An 18,875-nucleotide genomic window follows, 5' to 3' on the forward strand; every position below is an offset into this window, starting at 1 on the left:
AATAAAAATCTTGATTCATTGATTCAGATCGTTTATTGGCAGATTCATTATTTTTTCACGTGTTTTTTTATAGATTCACTATTAGTAAAACAACAACCTAAATTGATTTTTACAATGCTCGATCTTAGCCACCGATCAATTTTTTAAATCATTGTTTGGCATAACTGCCAAAGTGATACAATACCTTCCCAAATAAACACACCCCTTGCATACGACTCCGCAACCCTTTTCCTTTTTCTATCATTGAATTTTTCGTTCTTGACCCTCCTTATCTCTCAATGTCCTAAATCCATTTCTTGCAACAATGCACTAAATTTGTTGAAGTGTAATGTAGTAAAATTCAGTGAAGTATTTGCGTTCTTGTATCTTTTGAATGAAAAGTTTCAGTGCATTATGGCAAAGAATTTGCCTTGTTTATATATGTTATTTGAAAAATAATTTTATAAGACTTTTTTTTTATGCCTATATATATATATATATATATATATAAAATTTTAAAAAATTATTATTAAATTTGACACGTAGTGATGATCCGACGTAAAAGGTCCTATGGGTCATCTCATGAAGGGCGATGGATTTCGGTGAGTTTTGGATGGGTAACTAAGAGAAAAAGATCTCATTCTCTCCCTCGCACCCTCAAACCTCTGTAATCCTCTCTCACTCAAACCCAGCCCGTCTCTGCCGAGCTCCTGTCTCTCAAACACAAGCCCATTCCCCTCTGTCTCTTTCTACTCTAGCCAGGCCACCTCTCTCTCTCTTTACCTAGGCCTCGTCTCTCTCTTCCTTTGCAACCCCAAGTTCTACCCATCCAATCCCGCCTTTGCAACCCCAAGTTCTCCCCATCCAATCCCGCACTCGAAGACAACCCCAAGTTCTCCCCATCCAATCCCGCACTCGAAGATACCTCAGGTATGCTCTCATTGTTAATCTTCATTCTTCTTCATGTTTAAACTTAATAAAATCAATACTCTTTTGTTGTGTCCTATCGTTTTATTTTTTGTTTTTTTATTTTTATAATTTTATGACCATAACCTAATGGAACTTGGTTGAACAACAAAATAGATAATCCTCCTTCCGGCTGCTAAGGAGGTCCATGGATTTGAATTTATTCAAGACATTACAATTTGTTAAATTGTTTATAATTGATCTTCATCTTTATTAATCTTCATTTTCCTTTCGTAATTTCAATTTAATCTCATGAACTATGGTTTTTTTTTGGTTCATAATATAAAAATTATGGTCTGATTTTTGATAGTATTAGAAAATGAAGATTATTTCAGAAAAATGATAGGTGAGCCCTGAATGATAGGTTTTCTCAGGTTCATTTTGGGAGAATGAGTTGATTTATATTGAAAAACACAAATGGGTTGTGTTCTATGTTAATTGTTAGCTGACGCTTTTGAGATATTCTTGAATAGTGAGCTCTTTGTGAATTGATTCTCATTGAAATTCAAAATAAATTTTTTGATTGATTCTTGTGAATGAAATGTATGACTTGCTATGTAATTTTTTGGATATTGAAGCTTTGATCACGTGTTTGTGGATACGGCCAAGTGATCTTTCAGTGCTTATTGCGTCATTTGTTTGTATATTTTATTGGGTCATATCTTGTTCGTACTACATGTATTGGTGCTTCATTAGGTTATGTATTAATGTTTTTGATCTACCAATAGTTTGTGAATATTATGAATGATCACTTGATCTTTCAAGTGCTATCCTAATTGATGTCTTGGATGTTTGAACTCATGTTTGATATAGTTTGCATGCAATTTCTAGTTTTTAGTCTGTTTAAGCTTCTCATGCTGGTACTTTTGCAATTTGAATGAATTAATAATGAAATGAAGTCATCATATTCGCATCTCTTTGCTTGAATTGTTGGAAACCAACAAATCTGATGATGATAAGTTTTAGTAACATGAACTTGGCTCATTCATTCGAAGATTGGTACAAACAAGACATTATTTTAGAATCGCTATTTTGTGAATGAGAAAGATCACTGCAAATTAACAATAAATAGTTTGATCAAAGTGGGAGAGGGAGAAAACTTCTAACAAATTTACGATCTTTACCATCCATTATGTAAATAATGACATGGATGGTTTATAACTAAAAATTCTCAATCAAAATACAAGTTTTAGCCTCTAAACTTTGAGTTTCATAATTAACCAATAAATCAGCGGTTTTGAGATTTCCAGGTTAGCAAACAAGTGAAATTACTAGTAGCAGATTTCCTCGATTTTTTAAGGTAGGTTACCAAACAAGGGTTCTCCGCTTCTAGCTACTAGTTTTCTACTTTACCTTTTCAGGCTCTTAGTTTCTCAGAGATTCTTCAGGAAAGAACTTTCACAGTTACTTAACAAGGCCTTAATGTCAATGAATTTCGATGAATTGTTTTCCTTTCTTATTTGGATGGAACATGAAGTCAAATGTAGGTGATTTTCACCAAAAGTTTAGTAAAATTTTCATGTTTTCCATCTCATCTATTGATGGAACTGAGAATGAAATTTTGGCAATAAGATTGCCTAACTTTTGACTGTATCTCTTTGCCTTATTTGCTGATAAAGGAGAAAAGGGCCCATCTAAATTGACTGGTTTTTCAATATTTTGCTGAATAGCAATTGAAGCCATGATATATTCTCCCTCGACAAACGCCATATAATTATAATTGGAGGATATAAAAGGAATGAAAACCCATATTAATATGAGAAAATGAGTTATTTGTGCAACATTGATGCTCTGATGTTTGTTCGATTTCACCTGTTAAAAAGATCCCACGTCTCCTTCCAATTCAAAACACCCATGGTCTTCCAGGGTTCTAGAGGAACACATGCGTTTTATACAGAGGGTTACCAAGAGGCAAATTAAAAAATAATTGTTGACATACGATGCTGCAAATTATTGAATTTACATATACTTTTGATCAAAGGGCTTCTAGTTGGTTTTTCTTAGGAGCTTTCTTTGTCATTCTTTTCTCCTTATGGATATGCTGTGAAAGTCATCTAAATCACTGCATATAGGAAGCTCTATGAATGCCCTACCTTCAAATCAATGAGATATGGCTCGATATTGAAGTTCACATTTCTTTAAATCATGTTCAAGCACCCCTTTGTAAATGAAGAGTTTTTATCAAAGCAATCATTCTTCTTCAAATCTGCTCCTCCTAGAATCTTCTTGCTCATAGAGATATGAAAGTACATGATTCTTAAGGTTTTACACACTTTTTGGCGTCAAAATCACATGATATAGAGTCAACATTGTGAAAGGGGCAGCTAGGCCATAAAATCTGGGTCCTTGATCTTCATATCACTTTATATGTCAAATTCATCATGATCATCATTCTTGATCCACCATTAGAATATCCATTTGACGGCACTCGTTGTACTTTTTAACCAAAAACTTGCTTTATGATACAAGAAGTTTATAGAAACTTGACAATTTTTTATCCAATCTTGAGTTTATCTCATGAAAATGGATATATTCATCTAGGAAATCATCTTCAATCACTTTCCTTATTTTTGGAGTCATCCTATGTTAGATCTGTCTAAATCATGAAGTACTATTGGACTTTTTTTTTGTTTTTTGGGTAAGTTAGTGGGGGAAAAGGCCCCTTACCCTTTTTTTCACTAATATAAAATAAAAAGAAGACAATTCATTGCTTTACTATTGGACTTGAACTTTGAAAAATGAAAGTTCTCTCATCATCATCATCATTGTCAAAGCCTTTTCCAAACTAATTGGGATTGGCTACACGAATCCTGGTCTGCCATTTTGCTCTATTAAGGGCCATAGCCTCAGTGAGGCCATAAGCCCCCATATTTTTTCTCCTTACTTCTGACCATGCCTTTTTGCGCTTGCCCATTACCCTTTTTGAGCCTTACACTTGAACTAACTCGCACCTCCTAACAGGTGTTGTATTGGGTTTGTGCCACACTTGGCCTATGCCACACATGGCCAGTCCACCTTAGTCTACTCTCTCTCATCTTATCACTTATTGGTGCCACACTTGAGTTTTCCGAATGTATTCATTTGGCACTCTATCCTTTCCGAATATATTCGTCTAGGAAATCATCTTCAATCACTTTCCTTATTTTTGGAGTCATCCTATGTTAGATCTGTTTAAATCATGAAGTACTATTGGACTTTTTTTTTTTTTTGGGTAAGTCAGTGGGGGAGAAGGCCCCGTACCCTTCTTTTCACTAATATAAAATAAAAAGAAGACAACTCATTACTTTACTATTGGACTTGAACTTTGAAAAATGAAACTTCTCTCATCATCATCATCATTGTCAAAGCCTTTTCCAAACTAATTGGGATCGGCTACACGAATCTTGGTCTGCCATTTTGCACTATTAAGGGCCATAGCCTCAATGAGGCGGCCCCATATTTTTTCTCCTTATTACTTCTGACCATGCCTTTTTGGGCTTACCCCTTGCCCTTTTTGAGCCTTACACTTGAACTAACTCGCACCTCCTAATAGGTGCTGTATTGGGTTTGTGCCACACATGGCCTATACCACACATGACCAGTCCATCTTAGTCTACTATTTCTCATCTTATCGCCTATTGGAGCCACACTTGAGTTTTTTCGTGAGTTTTTTCGAATGTATTCATTTGGCATTCTATCATTTCTTGTCTTTGTTTGAAGACATTTTCAACACCTCAGGTCCCCGATGCGGAATAAAAGAGATGCCGGTCAATAAAGCCTTGACTTACAGTGGAATTTTGATAGTCTCAAAATTGCCCCCCAGAGCATGTGAAAATGTTCCTAAGCACTTCAAAAGGGCACCTGCCAAGTTTCGTCGCAATCCGACATGTCTAAGGCAGTGCAGACAAAGAAACAATTTTGGAAGAATCAGCCTCTAGCGCCTTGAAACGGATCCTATAACTGGAACTTTATCTTCGAAGCGTCAAATGGCTGTGGGACCATCGCCATTGGATCCGACACGGTCGAAAACCCCTAGGGTTTAAGTTTCAGCTTAAACAGATGTTCCAGGACAAAGTTATGGGTAAAAGACTGAAAAAGGAGAGGCCGCACGCTATTCCCGTGCGCCCTCCCTACACATTTCTCCATTAAAGGAGACTGGTTTTCACAGTCACGATCAGCAATTTTGAAGACTCATATCTCCATCGTTTCGAGTCAGATCGTGTTCCAAATTTTGCGAGCGTGTTCGTCTCGTCAAGACGAGCGGGCTGATATGTGGCACGTCTCGTGACGATGTCTGAGCAAGGAGAAAAGCTAGAGAGAAGATGACGATTCGTGAACAAGGTTGCAGGAAAATTAGCAGTAGCACGACCCACTCGAGCAGCCATATCATGGCGCTCGCGTACTCGATCGAGGCAAAACCAGTTGCATTGCGTGCGTAAGGTCCAGGGCTATGTCTGGTCCGGACCCCGCACATGATGAACGGTTAGATATGGCGCACAAAATTTTTAAAGTTGCTGTAGAATTCAGGCCGACGGAATCCAAGTTCCGGCCAAAACCCCAAAATTGCGAAAATCTTCGTTCGGGTACGAAATCGAGTTGCGTTTGTTGCAATGCGATCGTGACGGCATGCTCAATGCAGTTCAACAAAAAAACCAAGAAAATACATCAAGTCAATATAAAGCACACTATACTTCATCAAATTCAGAATTAAGCTTTAAGATTGAGGGCTACGCTTAGGAGAGAGAGAGAGGAAAGAGAAGAAAAGTTCGATACCCCTAAGCGAAGGTAATTCTCTCTCTTTCGCTCTTCTCTCTCCTCTTCTTTCTTTCTCTCTCCTCTTCCTTCTTTCTCTCTCCTTTCCTTTCTTTCTCTCTCCTCTTCGCTTTCTATTCTTTACCTCAAATATGCACGACAGTAAGCATCGCCGTGCATGTCTTTCTCTCTCTTCTTTTGTCTATCTCTCTCTTCCTCTTTTTTTTGCCTCTCTCTTCTCTCTCAACATGCATGGCGGTAGGCATTGCTGTGCATGTCTCTCTTTCCCTTCTTTCTTCCTTTTTGCTCTCTTTCCTCTCTCATTCCCTCTCTTTCTTAATCTTCTTTTTTTTCTAATCTTCTCTTTCCTTTTCTCTCTCCTACTTTCCCTTCTTCTCTACTCTTTCCTGATCTCTTTCTGTACTTTCCTCTTTTCCCTCACTTTCTCTTCCTTCTTTGTCTCTCCTATCTCTCTCTCTTTCGTCATGGACAGTGGGATATATCGCCGTTCATGTTCTCTCTCTTTTCTCTCTCCTCTGTTATAGACAGTGGAACCCCATCGCTGTCTATGCTTCTCTCTTTTCTCTCCTCTGAAATGGACAGCGAAACCCCATCGCCTTCCATGCCTCTTTCTTTTCTCTCTCCTCTGACATGGACGGCAGAACCCCATCGTTGTCCATGCTTCTCTCTTCTTTCTCTCATCTGACATGGACTGTAGAACCTCATCGCTGTCCATGTTTCTTTCCTCGTTCGCTCTCTTCTGTCTTGGACGGTGGAACCCTATAGCTGTCCATGCTTCTCTTTTCTTTCTTTTCTGTCATGGACGACGGAACCCTATCGTCGTCCATGCTTCTCTTTTCTTTCTCCTCTGTCATGGACAACGGAACCCCCTCAGCGTCCATGTTTTTTTCCCCTTTTCCTCTCTTTTGTCATGGACGGCGAAACCCTATCGCTGTCCATGCTTCTCTTTTCTTTCTCTTCTGTCATGGACGGCAGAACCCCATTGCCGTCCATGTTTCTTTCCCCTTTCTCTCTCTTCTGTCATGGACGACGGAATCCTATCGCCGTCCATGCTTCTTTCTCTTTCCTTTCTCCTTTATCATGGACGGTGGAACCCCATCGTCGTCCATGTTTCTTTCCCCGTTCTCTCTCTTCTTTCTTTTCTCTCTTCTTTCTTCTCTCTTCTTTCTTTTCTCTCTTCTTTCTTCTCTCTTCTCTCTCTTCTTTCTTTTCTCTTCTGTCATCTCTCCTCTCTTTTCTTTCTTCTTTCTCTTCTCCCTTTTCTTTCTTCTTTCTCTTCTCTCTCTTCTTTCTTCTCTCTCTTCTTTCTTCTCTCTTCTCTTTCTTCTTCTTCTCTCGTCTCTTCTCCTTTCTTCGCTTTTTTACTTCTTCTTCTCTCTTCTTCATTTCTTCTTCTCTCTTCTCTTCTTTTTCTCTCTTCTCTTCTCTTCTTTTTCTCTTTTTCGCCTTCCCTCTTCTCTTCTCCTTCTCTCTTCTTCTCTCTCATCTCCTCTCTCCCATTCTTTCTCCGCTTTTGTTCCTACTTCTCTCCCATTATTCTTCTACTATTCCTTCTTTTCTCATCATTTGACCAAGGGGCGAGCTAAGTTTAGCACTGTCATGGTAGTCTCGTCGTCGAGTAGTATTGATGCCATACCGGTTTGAGTTACCGTGCCTGTCTTGCTGCCCCAACAGGCTAGCCATCGTATTAGGCTGGTTGGTTTTGGTTCTGTCGTTGAGTAGTATTGCCGCGGTGCCAGTCTGAGTTACCATGCCCGTCTGTCGTGTTACCACGCAAAATCAGTCACTGTACTGGTCTAGCCTCTGTGTTAGGCTAGCCATCCAGTCAAATTTCTTTTTCTTCTCTTCTTTTTCCTCTATTCTATTTCTTTCTTCTCCACCCCAATCTCTATCGTCCTATTCTTCCTTTTCTTGAATGTGCACATCTGTGTGTATTCTCGCCTAAAGACAAGGTGGGGTCCCTGGACCCACTTGTCTTGTAAATTAACCATGTGTGTGTGATCACAGAAACAGGAGAGTACAGGTCAAGGGAGGTGATTTCGAACCAATTGTAGGACTGGGGAGCTTTCCGTCGTGATCTAAGAGGGCGCCCATGCGAGTCAGTCTGAGTGAGTCATGGACGCATGTGAGGTGTGTCTTGCCTCACATCAAATTCCTCTCTCATCGTTTGGTGTAACTGCCCTTATTTCTTAATAAGGTTCTCGAGAGAGCGGTCTCAAGTCTCGAGTTTTCTTTGAAACCCGAGACACGTGCCACCAGGTCATCCCGACCCAGGGGTGAGATCGAGGCATCTAACCAGCTTGGCGACTCCACTGGGGATACACTACCCCTTCGTCGGGTCGTTCTTGTTTGGCTAGTTTCTCCTTTGTTTTTCTGCATTGCATTTACAAAGCTTCAGGGTTCTCTTACCCGTTTATCCGAAACGGGGACTTTCTGATCCCCGCATTCGCGACTTCCCCTCGAGAACAGGCTCCTCTAGCTTCATTCTCGACCTTCCTGCTGAGTGAAGACCTAGGGTCTAGCTCTCAGGTCTTGACCTGGATAGGTGTGAGAAGGGAATTAAAAGTCTCTAACTCCCTATCTGCATGCTTTAGTGGAACCCCCACCAAAGCACTCTGCATGGGTGGCACATCTACTGCCACTCACAGCATGCACCTGTTATAGGTAAGTCACTTGCTGGTCGTATTGCTGGGGTACGCCGAAAGGCTACCCAGTCCCTAGCTGCAAAAGGTAAACAGGTTGCCATTGCTCTTGTGGGTCGCCGTAAGGCTATCCCCCACATTCCTGCACCACCTCGGGTCTCTATGTTCAGAGAGTCAACACATCGAGGAGGAGACCTTGGGGCCTCCACCTCTCGCACACACCTTAAGGCTCCTGGGTCATCCACTCGAGCTACACCTCGGAGCAACCCTTGTGTTACCTTGAGTAGGCATCCATGATCGGGCCTCCTTGGGCCGAAACCTATACGCATGCATGTGCATCCCACCACTTGGGGTGACGTTGTTCCTGCGCCAACCCGAGTACACAGGAGACGACCCCCTCGTCTTCCCTCTCGGCACACACTAGCGTACTTCGTAAGAGGCAGGCTCCCTACTGTTCCCTTATAGACACGTGCTCGCGGTTCTCGGCCTCCTAAGGCCAGAACGGTTGTTCGAGCCCAGGTTGACTCCCAAGTCACCCGTAATCCTTTTTTGAGGGCACGTGTTGCCTTCCTGGACTACTGCTCGCTCTCGACTCAGATGCCATCATGATCCGATCCCTCTCCCACTTGCCCCTTCTCTTTCCAGCGAGTGCCTTGAGCCCTGATACTCCAAGACTTTCCCCAAGAGTACCATGTTAAGCCAGCCGCATCAGCTCGGTCATGTCTCTAGAGCCCATAGGAAATGGGAGATCAAGTCCTTCGTTCTCCCCGGCCCAGGCTGACCCTAGTTCCTGGTCCACACCCATTGCTTCATCTGATGGAGACGGCTCTTTCTTGCGTAAGAAAAGCCGGCCAGCTGCAGTCCCAATCGCAGTTCTGGCTTGAGGTCCATCAAAGCCTCAAGGCCAAGCGCGACAGGGGTCTGCAAATCCTGACCAGATAAGCCACTCAAGTAGTCGGGGTAGCCAGCTCCGATGACCCTCTTCACAAGAACCCCTTCTACTCTCTTCGAATCACAGAGCTCGAAGAGGAGGTTCCTCTATCTCTTTCTCTTTCTCTTTCTCCTTCTCTATCTCTATTTCTTTATTTCTATATCTCTGTCTCTTTCTTTTTCTCAATCTCTTTCTCTATCTCTCTTTATTCTTTTAACTCTATTCTACCTCTCTACTTCTCTTTCCCTATCCTCCATCTCTCTTTCTCTTCTTCTTCTCCTCTCGTATGATAGTGGCAGCGCCGTGCATGCCTCTCTTTCTCTCTCTCTCTCTCTCTCTCTCTTTTCTCCTCCTTCATCTCTTTCTCCCTTCTTCAGTGTTGGGTGAACATGTAGCCCAATCATTCTCTTTCTTTCTTCTTCTCTCTCCCGACATGCACGGTAGTGGCAGTGTCGTGCATGCCTCTCTTTTTCTCTTTCTCTCTCCATTCTATCTCTCTTTTTCTTCTTTTTCGTCTCTCTTTCTCTTCCTCCTTCAGTGCTGGGCGAACATGTAGCCTAGTCATTCTCTTCTTCTCTTCTTCTCTTCTGACGTGCATAGTAGTGGCAGCATCGTGCATGTCTCTCTCATTTTCTCTCTTTCTCTCTTCTTCCTATCTCTTTTCTATCTCTCTCCTTTCTTCTCCTTCGTCTGGGTGAACACGTAGCTTAGTCGACCTCCCTTCTTCGGTGCTGGGTGAACATGTAGCCCAGTTATCATCACAAGGCCATCACAGGTACCGTCCGACAGGGTGAGGACTTAAAATACTAATACCTCCAAAACACAAAACTGTCCACGCAAGGGTGAAGACTTCTACAAGATCCCTCAAAAGTCTCTTCTCCCCCCAAAGTTTCCACGGTTGGACCTGCGACAAATGCATCCAAATGTTTGAGCATCCTAGTTGCAGCATTGCGTGGATATCTCCTCGGCATTCACGTGGTCCTGTGGCTAGGAAGAAAAAAGTAATAAAGACGAAGGAAATTTTTCAAATGTTGTCCTTCTCGCTTCTCTTGAAGCACAACATTCAGCGGGGCAAGCTGTTTGAAGACATTTTTCAGCACCTTAGGTCCCCGATGCGGAATAAAAGAGAAGCCGGTCAATAAAGCCCTGACTTACAGTGGAATTTTCGATAGTCTCAGAATTGCCCCAGAGCAGTAAAAATGTTCCTAAGCACTTCAAAAGGGAACCTGCCAAGTTTCGTCACAATCTAACATGTCTACGGCAGTGCAAACAAAGAAACAATTTCAGACGAATCAGCCTCTAGCGCCTTGAAACGGACCCTATAATTGGAACCCTACTTTCAGAGCGTCCAATGGCTATGGGACCATCGCTATTGGATCTGACACGGTAAAAAACGCCTAGGGGTCGAGTTTTGGCTTAAACAGATGTTCCAGGACAAAGTTATGGGTAAAAGAATGAAAAAGCAGAGGTCGCACGCTATTCTCGTGCGCCCTCCCTGCACCAATCTCCATTAAAGGAGACTGGTTTTCACTGTCACGACCAGCATATTTGAAGACCCATATTTCCTTTGTTTTGAGCCGGATCGTGCCCAAATTTTGTGAGCGTGTTCGTTTCATCAAGACGAGCGTTTTGATATGTGGCACGTCCCATGACGATGTCCGAGCAGGGAGAAAAGCTAGAGAGAAGACGATTCATGATCAAGGTTGCAGGAAATCAGCAGTAGCACGACCCACTCGAGCCGCCATATCATGGCACTTGCGTACCCGATAGAGGCGAAACCAGTTGCATTGCGTGCGTATGGTCCATTGTCATGTTTAGTCCGGACCCCGCGCATGATGAACGGTTAGATATGGCGCACAAAAATTTTAAAGTTGCTGTAGAATTCCGGCCGCTGGAATCCAAGTTTTGGCCAAAAACCCAAAATTGCAAAATCTTCGTTCGGGTACGAAATCGAGCTGCATTTGTTGCAACGCGATCGTAACGGCATGCTCAATGCAATTCAATGAAAAAACCAAGAAAATACATCCAGAAACGAGCGCACTATAGATTCGAAGTTTCCAAGATTTGTGCAAATTTCATGTCACTTGATTGTGGCCTAAAAACACGATCCGTGACTCGAAATTAGTATCAAATTGATTGTCATACCGAGCCCAACAAGAAAGTGATCATCTTTTGATCAAACAGGCGCCGGAGCAACCCCGAATTGGGCTAGGAAAGTAGCATACGTTGATCTGCTTTGAAATTTTGTGTATTGATGGGTAGGGGAAAAATCGTCATTTTGCCCCCATTTTTAGATTTATTTTAATTCAAATAAATTGTAATTATCATTAATTAAGTTAGATTTTGGGCATCGACCCATGTTTTGGACCCAAGTCAATATAAACCACGCTATACCCTATTGTAATGGACCTTCAGTTTGATGAATAAAATTCCGAATTAAGCTTTAAGAGTGAGGGCCACGTCCAGGAGAGAGAGAGAGGAGAGAGAAGAAAAGTCTGGTACCCCTAGGTGAGGGTAATTCTCTCCCCTCCTCTCTTCTCTCTCCTCTTCGTTCTTTCTCTCTCCTCTTCTTTCTCTCTCCTCTCCTTTTTTTCTCTCCTCTTCTTTCGCTCTCAATACCTTCCATGGAACTCTTGGTGCCTGGTTTTCGATTTGGAGTTTCCTCAAATGTGACATGCTCTTCAACTCTTCTAATCTGCAAGCTTTCTTGATGTTATAATCTACCAATTGCAGATCCTTCAATATTTGAAGATTTGAAAGCTTCCCGAGTCCATGAGGCAAGTATTTTAACTCCCGACGCTTCCAAATGCTTTAGATTCTCTAATTTAGTGATTTGTGGTGGTAGTTTTCTGACACCACTTCCATTGAGAATCAAGATCTGGAGGTTCTTGAGCAGGACTATGGATTCTGGCAACTCTCTTAAACCTGAAAGACCTCTTCCAGTAAGATAGGTTAGTTGTGGGAGAAATCTTATGCAATCCAAAGAGTGCTTAACACCAAAAGCTGTATGGAAGCGATTCAAATCTAACACCCTTTGAAACCAGAGTTTGGAAAGCAAGCTCTTTGGTAATTCACAAGCTAAGACTATCGATCTTTGCTTCATATGGATATTAGAAATCCTCATGGTTTGGTTGCTATTAACGACTAAAGACGCCGAGAATTCAAATCAAACACTGGGGTGCCACTCTCATCGAAGCTGCAGAATGACTCATCATTTGTATTCTTGATTACGATTTCACGCACGAGATTATGTAATTTGGATATGTAAACCTTTTGGCCAAACACTCCCTTGTTCACGGCCTTCACCAAATGCCTACTCACCAAATCCATTTGGCGACCGGGTCCAATCTCCTCGAGATCTTTCCATTCTCATCCTTGACAAACCCCTCACGTATCCACCAATGTATCAACTTTCTCTGATCAATTTCATATTCTGAAGGAACAATTGAGGAACAAAGGAAGCATGGCTCCAAGTAAGTTGGCAGCTCATTATAACACATCTAGAGAACGGAGCTGCAAGTTTCATTCTTTAGCAAATTCCACCTCTAAATCATCCACAACTCTTCTCCATTTACGTACAGAAGCAGATTTGCATTGCACAATCCCTCCCATTACCTTGATAGCTAATGGAATTCCTCTATACTTCTCGACCATCTTTATACCCACTTCCTCTAATTCGGGAATTTCACACTTGCCAATGGTTGCTGCAAAAGCAATCCCTTTGAACAAGGACCAGCTCTCCTCTCTCAGAAGTGTTGTAGCAAATTGTATTTGTCTCTTTTGTGCTCCCATTTTCACAGCGATATCCCCTCATCTCGAGTGGTGACTAGGATCTTACAACCTTTCGCATTTCGCCATCCAGGCACCACATGGCTCCACCAAAGACCATGATTGTTCATCACATCATCAAATATTATCAGATACCTATCCATCCGAGCATCTATATTCCAAGTCACATATGATATACCTCAAATTCTCATGAAGGTTGCGTATTAACTCCTTTGTCGAGAATCCATAGGAGCCACGGCCCCTAATTCAAACAACTTGTCAAACAGGTTCTTTCCTTTGAGTATATTGGGCCTATGTGCCCAACTCATATAGAAAAAATGATCTCTGACCTCTTCATCACTGAAGAGCTTCTCAGCAACAGTGCTTTCCCCAAGTCCATCCTCGCTTACTATTGCAAGTACAGTTAATTCATCATTCTCTTCTAATAACCATTTCTTTAAGTTTTCAACATCGGAATTCAAACTAGCAATGGGCTGTTCAACCCAAACTGGTGTATTTGATAGTGGATGTTTGGTATCCTCTTCATGCCCCTCATTTCCTTGATTTGCAGGAAAGGAATGCAATTTTATTATTTCCTCAATATCATTGAACCTTTTATATATCTTTCCCAACCTCCTTGCCCAAGTTTGGTGCAAAGCAAATTTGCAGACTATGCACTCCGCGTCACTGAAAACCGATTCTGGCTCCAACCACGCTGTCCCTTTGTTTTGTTGGGCCTCTAATTCATCAAGGATGTTGTCTGTGTTATAAACCAATTCTAGGATCCCACAACTTATAGTTCGGAGCAAATCTCTTTCAATTTTTGTACCATTACCCTTGACACTGAGAGAGTTATGCATGTGTTGAAGCCCTTCCTTTATCTTATGCAACGCTGGTTCAAGACCTTATAAGCGATGAACATGCTGGGATGAATCAATGTTTAGTTTGTCCATCAAACCAACTAGGGCGTCCCCCATTAATTAGTGATGAAATTTTATGATTTCAATATATACTAGATATCTAATCAATGAATCAAATGACTATGATCCTTGAGATATGGTTTTTGCAATGAAACAGAGACATGGGCTCTTGAAAGATACTAGAACATAGAGATTCATCACTTACCTGTGCCAATATTTTCAAAGACACATTTTTCTTGAAGCTAACATGGTGGCTGATATTCTTGCAAAGAGGGCTACGTCCTAATTAGAAACTACTATTTGGCATTCTCGTCCGCCTGATTTCATTTGTCTTGCTTTAATTCATGATTTGGCGCAGGTGCCCTGTTCTAAGTGTTGTAAAGTAATGAGCTGTAGACTTTCTCTTTTTATTTATTAATGAAAAACGGGTAGGGGCCTTCTCCCTACTTACCAAAAAAAAAAATTTTTTTTCAATGACATACATCCTTGAAAAACAATAACATTCATGGCGATGAATGCTCTATAGGACTCTAGAAAATGTAAAATTAGATTTGTCTTCCACCCTGCTTGTGCTCTTAATTTTTTGGATGACTTAGTATTAAGATTACCCAACGTAATTAAAACAGTAGAAAAGGGAAAATATCTAAGAATGCCCCCTTCTGGACAAACTTGATTGAACATGGGGAAAAATAAGTCCAGTTAAAATTTGACTGTTAAATACATGTAACAGATGGGCATATTTGGAGTTTTGGGTTTTTGCTGTCAAGCCATTTGTCAATACTAATCAACCTATTACTTTTTCTGTTTAATTTATTAATTGTTATGCCCCAAGGTGTTTGTTCTATACCTAATTTATATTGTAATTATTTTGGTTTTGGAACGTTGTGAGGGACTTGTATTAATCCTTTTGATTTGACTATTTGTACCAGGGTTTAAAAAATAGTGGCATTTGCGGTCTTGAGAGAATCCTATCTCCCCCTCAAGGCTGAGAGAGAGAAAGAGAGAGGGGAGGGAGGGTTAAGTTTGATTCAGGTGAGGAATTGAGAATCTATGAATGGCTCAGCCCTTGTAAAACTCCTACTCCAGCGCTGCGCCACCGTAAACCACCTCAAACAAGTCCATGCCCATCTCATTGCCCACGCAAACAATGATCTCTTTACACTTGGCCGCCTTCTCAACCTCCTCTGCAACTCTCAATCTCTCTCCTATGCTCAGTCCTTTTTCTCTAGCATCCCTAAACCCAACACCTTCCTCTTCAACACCATCATCAGAGCCCACACAACTGGTCCAAACCCCCAGAACTCTATCTTCTTGTACATTGACCTCCTCAAAGCTGGCATCTTGCCTGATGCTTACACGTTTCCCTTCGTTCTCAAAGCTTGTGCTCGGTTTCAGGCCTTACAAGAAGGTAGAACACTTCATTGCCACGCGCTCAAATTTGGGTTTGATTCATATTTATATGTGGGCAATGCTTTGATCCACATGTATTCATTTAATGACTGTCTTATCGGTGCACGACAAATGTTTGACGAAATGGCTCTTAGAGATTTGGTTTCTTGGAATTCAATGATTAACGGATATGCCAAGTGTGGGGATCTTGAGGAAGCGAGGCGCTTGTTTGATTTGATGGGGGAGAAGAATTTGATCACTTGGAGCGCGATGATATCGGGTTATGTCCAAATGGGTCAGTTTAAAGAGGGATTAGATGTGTTTTATGGTTCACAAGCTTGTGGGGTTAAGCCACATGAATCAATATTAGTCAGCGTGCTTGCGGCTTGTGCTCATGTTGGCGGGATAGAGCAAGGGAAATGGGTGCATGCTTATGTGAAAGCTAATGGCATGCACATGAGTGTCATCATGGGTACGGCTCTCATGGACATGTACGCGAAATGTGGGTGCTTAAACCTGGCTTTAGATGTGTTTCATAGCATGCATGAGAAGAATCTAATGGCATGGACAACTATGATCAAGGGGATGGCCATGCATGGCCATGGCACTGAGGCACTAGAGCTCTTCACTCAAATGGAGGAGGAGGGTGTGACCCCAGATGATATAACTTTCATCGGGGTTTTGTGTGCTTGCACCCATGCTGGGTTAGTAGACAAGGGGCTTCATTATTTTAAGTCTATTAGTGAAGTTTATGGAATTTCCCCTAAAATTGAGCATTATGGGTGCCTAGTTGATTTACTAGCTAGAGGTGGGCGGCTACAAAAGGCGTTATGTGTTATTAAGGACATGCCTATGGAGCCTGATGCTCGAATATGGGGGCCTCTGTTAGCAGGTTGTCGATTTAATGGAGAGGTTGAGTTAGCTGAGCTTGTTGCTAATCACCTCATTGAGCTAGAGCCCAATGATAGTGGGGTTTATGTCCTCTTAGGTAATATATATGCAGCTTCAGGTAGGCATGAAGATGCTAAGAAATTAAGGATTTTGATGAGTTCTAAAGGGGTGGTGAAGAACCCTGGTTGTAGTTTATTTGAGTTAGAGGGCACTACACATCAGTTTATAGTGAGAGACACATCACATCCTCAAATGAGAGAGATACAAGAAAAGTGGGAAGAGATTGAGAGGGTCATCAGGGTGGAAGGTTATGTGCCTAATAGGACCCAAGTTTTGCTTGATGTTGAGGAGGAGGAAAAGGAGGAGGCGCTATCTTGGCATAGTGAGAAGATGGCTATTGCATTTGGGTTGATGAGAACCAAGGGTGACCATGTTATACGTATAGTGAAAAATCTTAGGGTTTGCAGTGATTGTCATCATGTGACAAAATTGATCTCGAAAGTTTATGGTCGGCAGATTGTTGTGAGAGATCGCACTCGCTTCCATCATTTTAAAGAGGGACAATGCAGTTGCAATGATTATTGGTGAAGGGAAGGGTTGTTTGGGCAGGATTTTGCTTTATGGCTTATGCCTTTTTAAGTAATATAACACTATTTAGTATTTAGTTATGGATGCAGTTTTTATAAGCCTAGGCTTTTTGAAAACAAAGTAAATCCTTACCTTGAATCCTTATTCAGAAAGCTATTTGGGCATTGGGAAATCTTCATGATGGCTCTAAAATCAATTTCATGCCGATTATGAAATTTGAAGCTCAAAAAATGGTATATATCTTGTGGATCTTCAAACACTTACCTAGCTCATCTCTATGCAAGCCCATTCCCCTCTCTCTCTCTCTCTCTCTCTCTCTACTCTACCCAATCCACCTCTATCTCTGTACTAGATCCCCTTCTCTCTCTCTCTCTCTTTACCTATGCCCCTTCTCTCTCTTTCTTTACCTAGGACTCTTCATTTTCCTTTAGTAATTTCAATTTAATCTCATGAGCTATGGTTTTTTTTATGGTTCATAATATAAAAAATTATGATCTGATTTTTTTGATAGTATTAGAAAATGAAGATTATTTTGGAAGAATGATAGGTGAGCCCTGAATGATTCTCAAGTTCATTTTAGGAGAATGAGTTGATTTCTATTGAAAAACACAAATGGATTGTATTCTTTGTTAATTGTTAGCTGATGCTTTTTAGATATTTATGAATAGTGAGCTCTTTGTGAATTGATTCTCATTGAAATTGAAAAGAGTTTTTTGATTGATTCTTGTGAATGAAATGTACGACTTGCTATGTAATTTTTTGGATATTGAAGCTTTGTTACCTATCACGTGCTTGTGGATATCGCCAAGTGATCTTTCAGTGCTTATTGCTTCATTTGTTGGTATTTTTTATTTGGTCTTATCTTGTTCGTATTACATCATGTATTGGCGCTTCATTAAGTTATGTAGTAGTGTTGTTGATCTACAATAGTTTGTGAATATTTATGAACGATTACTTGATCTTTCAATTGTCATCCTTATTGATGTCTTGGGTGTTTGAACTCATGTTTGATATGGTTTGTATGCAATTTCTAGTTTTTAGTTTGTTTAAGCTTCTCATATTGGTACTTTCGCAATTTGAATGAATTGATAATGAAATGAAGTCATCATATTCCCATCTCTTTGCTTGAATTGTTGGAAGCCAACGAATCTGATGATGATAAGCTTTAATTACATGAACTTTGCGCATACATTCGAAGATTGGTACTAACAGGGTGGATTTACTTGACATTAATTTAGAATCACTATTTTGTGAAGGACCCGGTTTCTATGCGGCCAAGACCGCATATGTAGAAATACTGGCCTTTTAATAAATCTATTTTTGAGATGGATTTTAAGACTTAATTTTTAAGGACATGTAATCTCTAACATGGAGATCATGAATATGAAAAAATAAATAAATATTTAAAACTAGAAATAATAATTCTAGTTAAAAAACATTTGGACCGTTAGTTTGCATTGTTTTTAGATAGAACACCTACTTGCATCCATCTTTATGATGGATGCTTTACACTTCCTGTACCCCATATGTAGAAATGTGGTCCAGCCTGTATGAAACAATTTTCCTTTCGTGAATGAGCAAGATCACTGAAAATTAGCATAAATAGTTTGTTTAAAGGGGGAGAGGGAGAAAACCTTTTTTAACAAATTTACAATCTTTACCATCCATTATCTAAATAATGACATGGATAGGTTATATCTAAAAATTGTCAATCAAAATATAAGTTTTAGCCCCTAAACTATGAGTTTCATAATTAACAACTAAATCAGTGGTTTCCAGATTTCCAGGTTAGCAAACATGTGGAATTACTAGTAGCAGACTTCCTGGGTTTTCACAGGTAGGTTACCAAACAAGGGTTCTCAGCTTCCAACTACTAGTTTTCTACTTTTACCTTTTTCAAGCTCCTAGTTTCTCAGAGTTCTTCAGGAAAACAATTTTCTTAGTTAGCAAACAAGGCCTTAATGTTAGTGAATTTTGATGAATTGTTTTCCTTTTCTAGTTGGATGGAACAGGAAATGAAATTTAGGTGATTTTCACCAAAATTTTAGT

General features: G+C 40.8%; 1 protein-coding gene and 1 pseudogene across 2 annotated transcripts; one reads left to right on the forward strand and one right to left on the reverse strand.

Annotated features, from left to right (window-relative positions):
* The first annotated feature begins 570 nt into the window (after positions 1–570).
* Positions 571–16,990, forward strand: LOC105420433 (pentatricopeptide repeat-containing protein At5g06540 pseudogene; annotated as a pseudogene). Its single transcript, XR_016049458.1, has 2 exons — positions 571–909; positions 14,888–16,990. The product of XR_016049458.1 is annotated as a pentatricopeptide repeat-containing protein At5g06540 pseudogene (transcript).
* On the reverse strand, positions 13,263–13,898 carry LOC148783258 (disease resistance RPP13-like protein 4). Its single transcript, XM_088859852.1, has one exon. It carries the CDS (start codon positions 13,896–13,898, stop codon positions 13,263–13,265), a length of 636 nt encoding a protein of 211 aa, XP_088715978.1.
* Positions 16,991–18,875: the final 1,885 nt, after the last annotated feature.

The sequence above is a fragment of the Amborella trichopoda genome, chromosome 2, assembly GCF_054954075.1.
Source record: "Amborella trichopoda isolate Santa Cruz 75 chromosome 2, AtrichopodaSantaCruz75HAP2 v2.0, whole genome shotgun sequence".
In the NCBI taxonomy this organism is placed as follows: domain Eukaryota; kingdom Viridiplantae; phylum Streptophyta; class Magnoliopsida; order Amborellales; family Amborellaceae; genus Amborella; species Amborella trichopoda.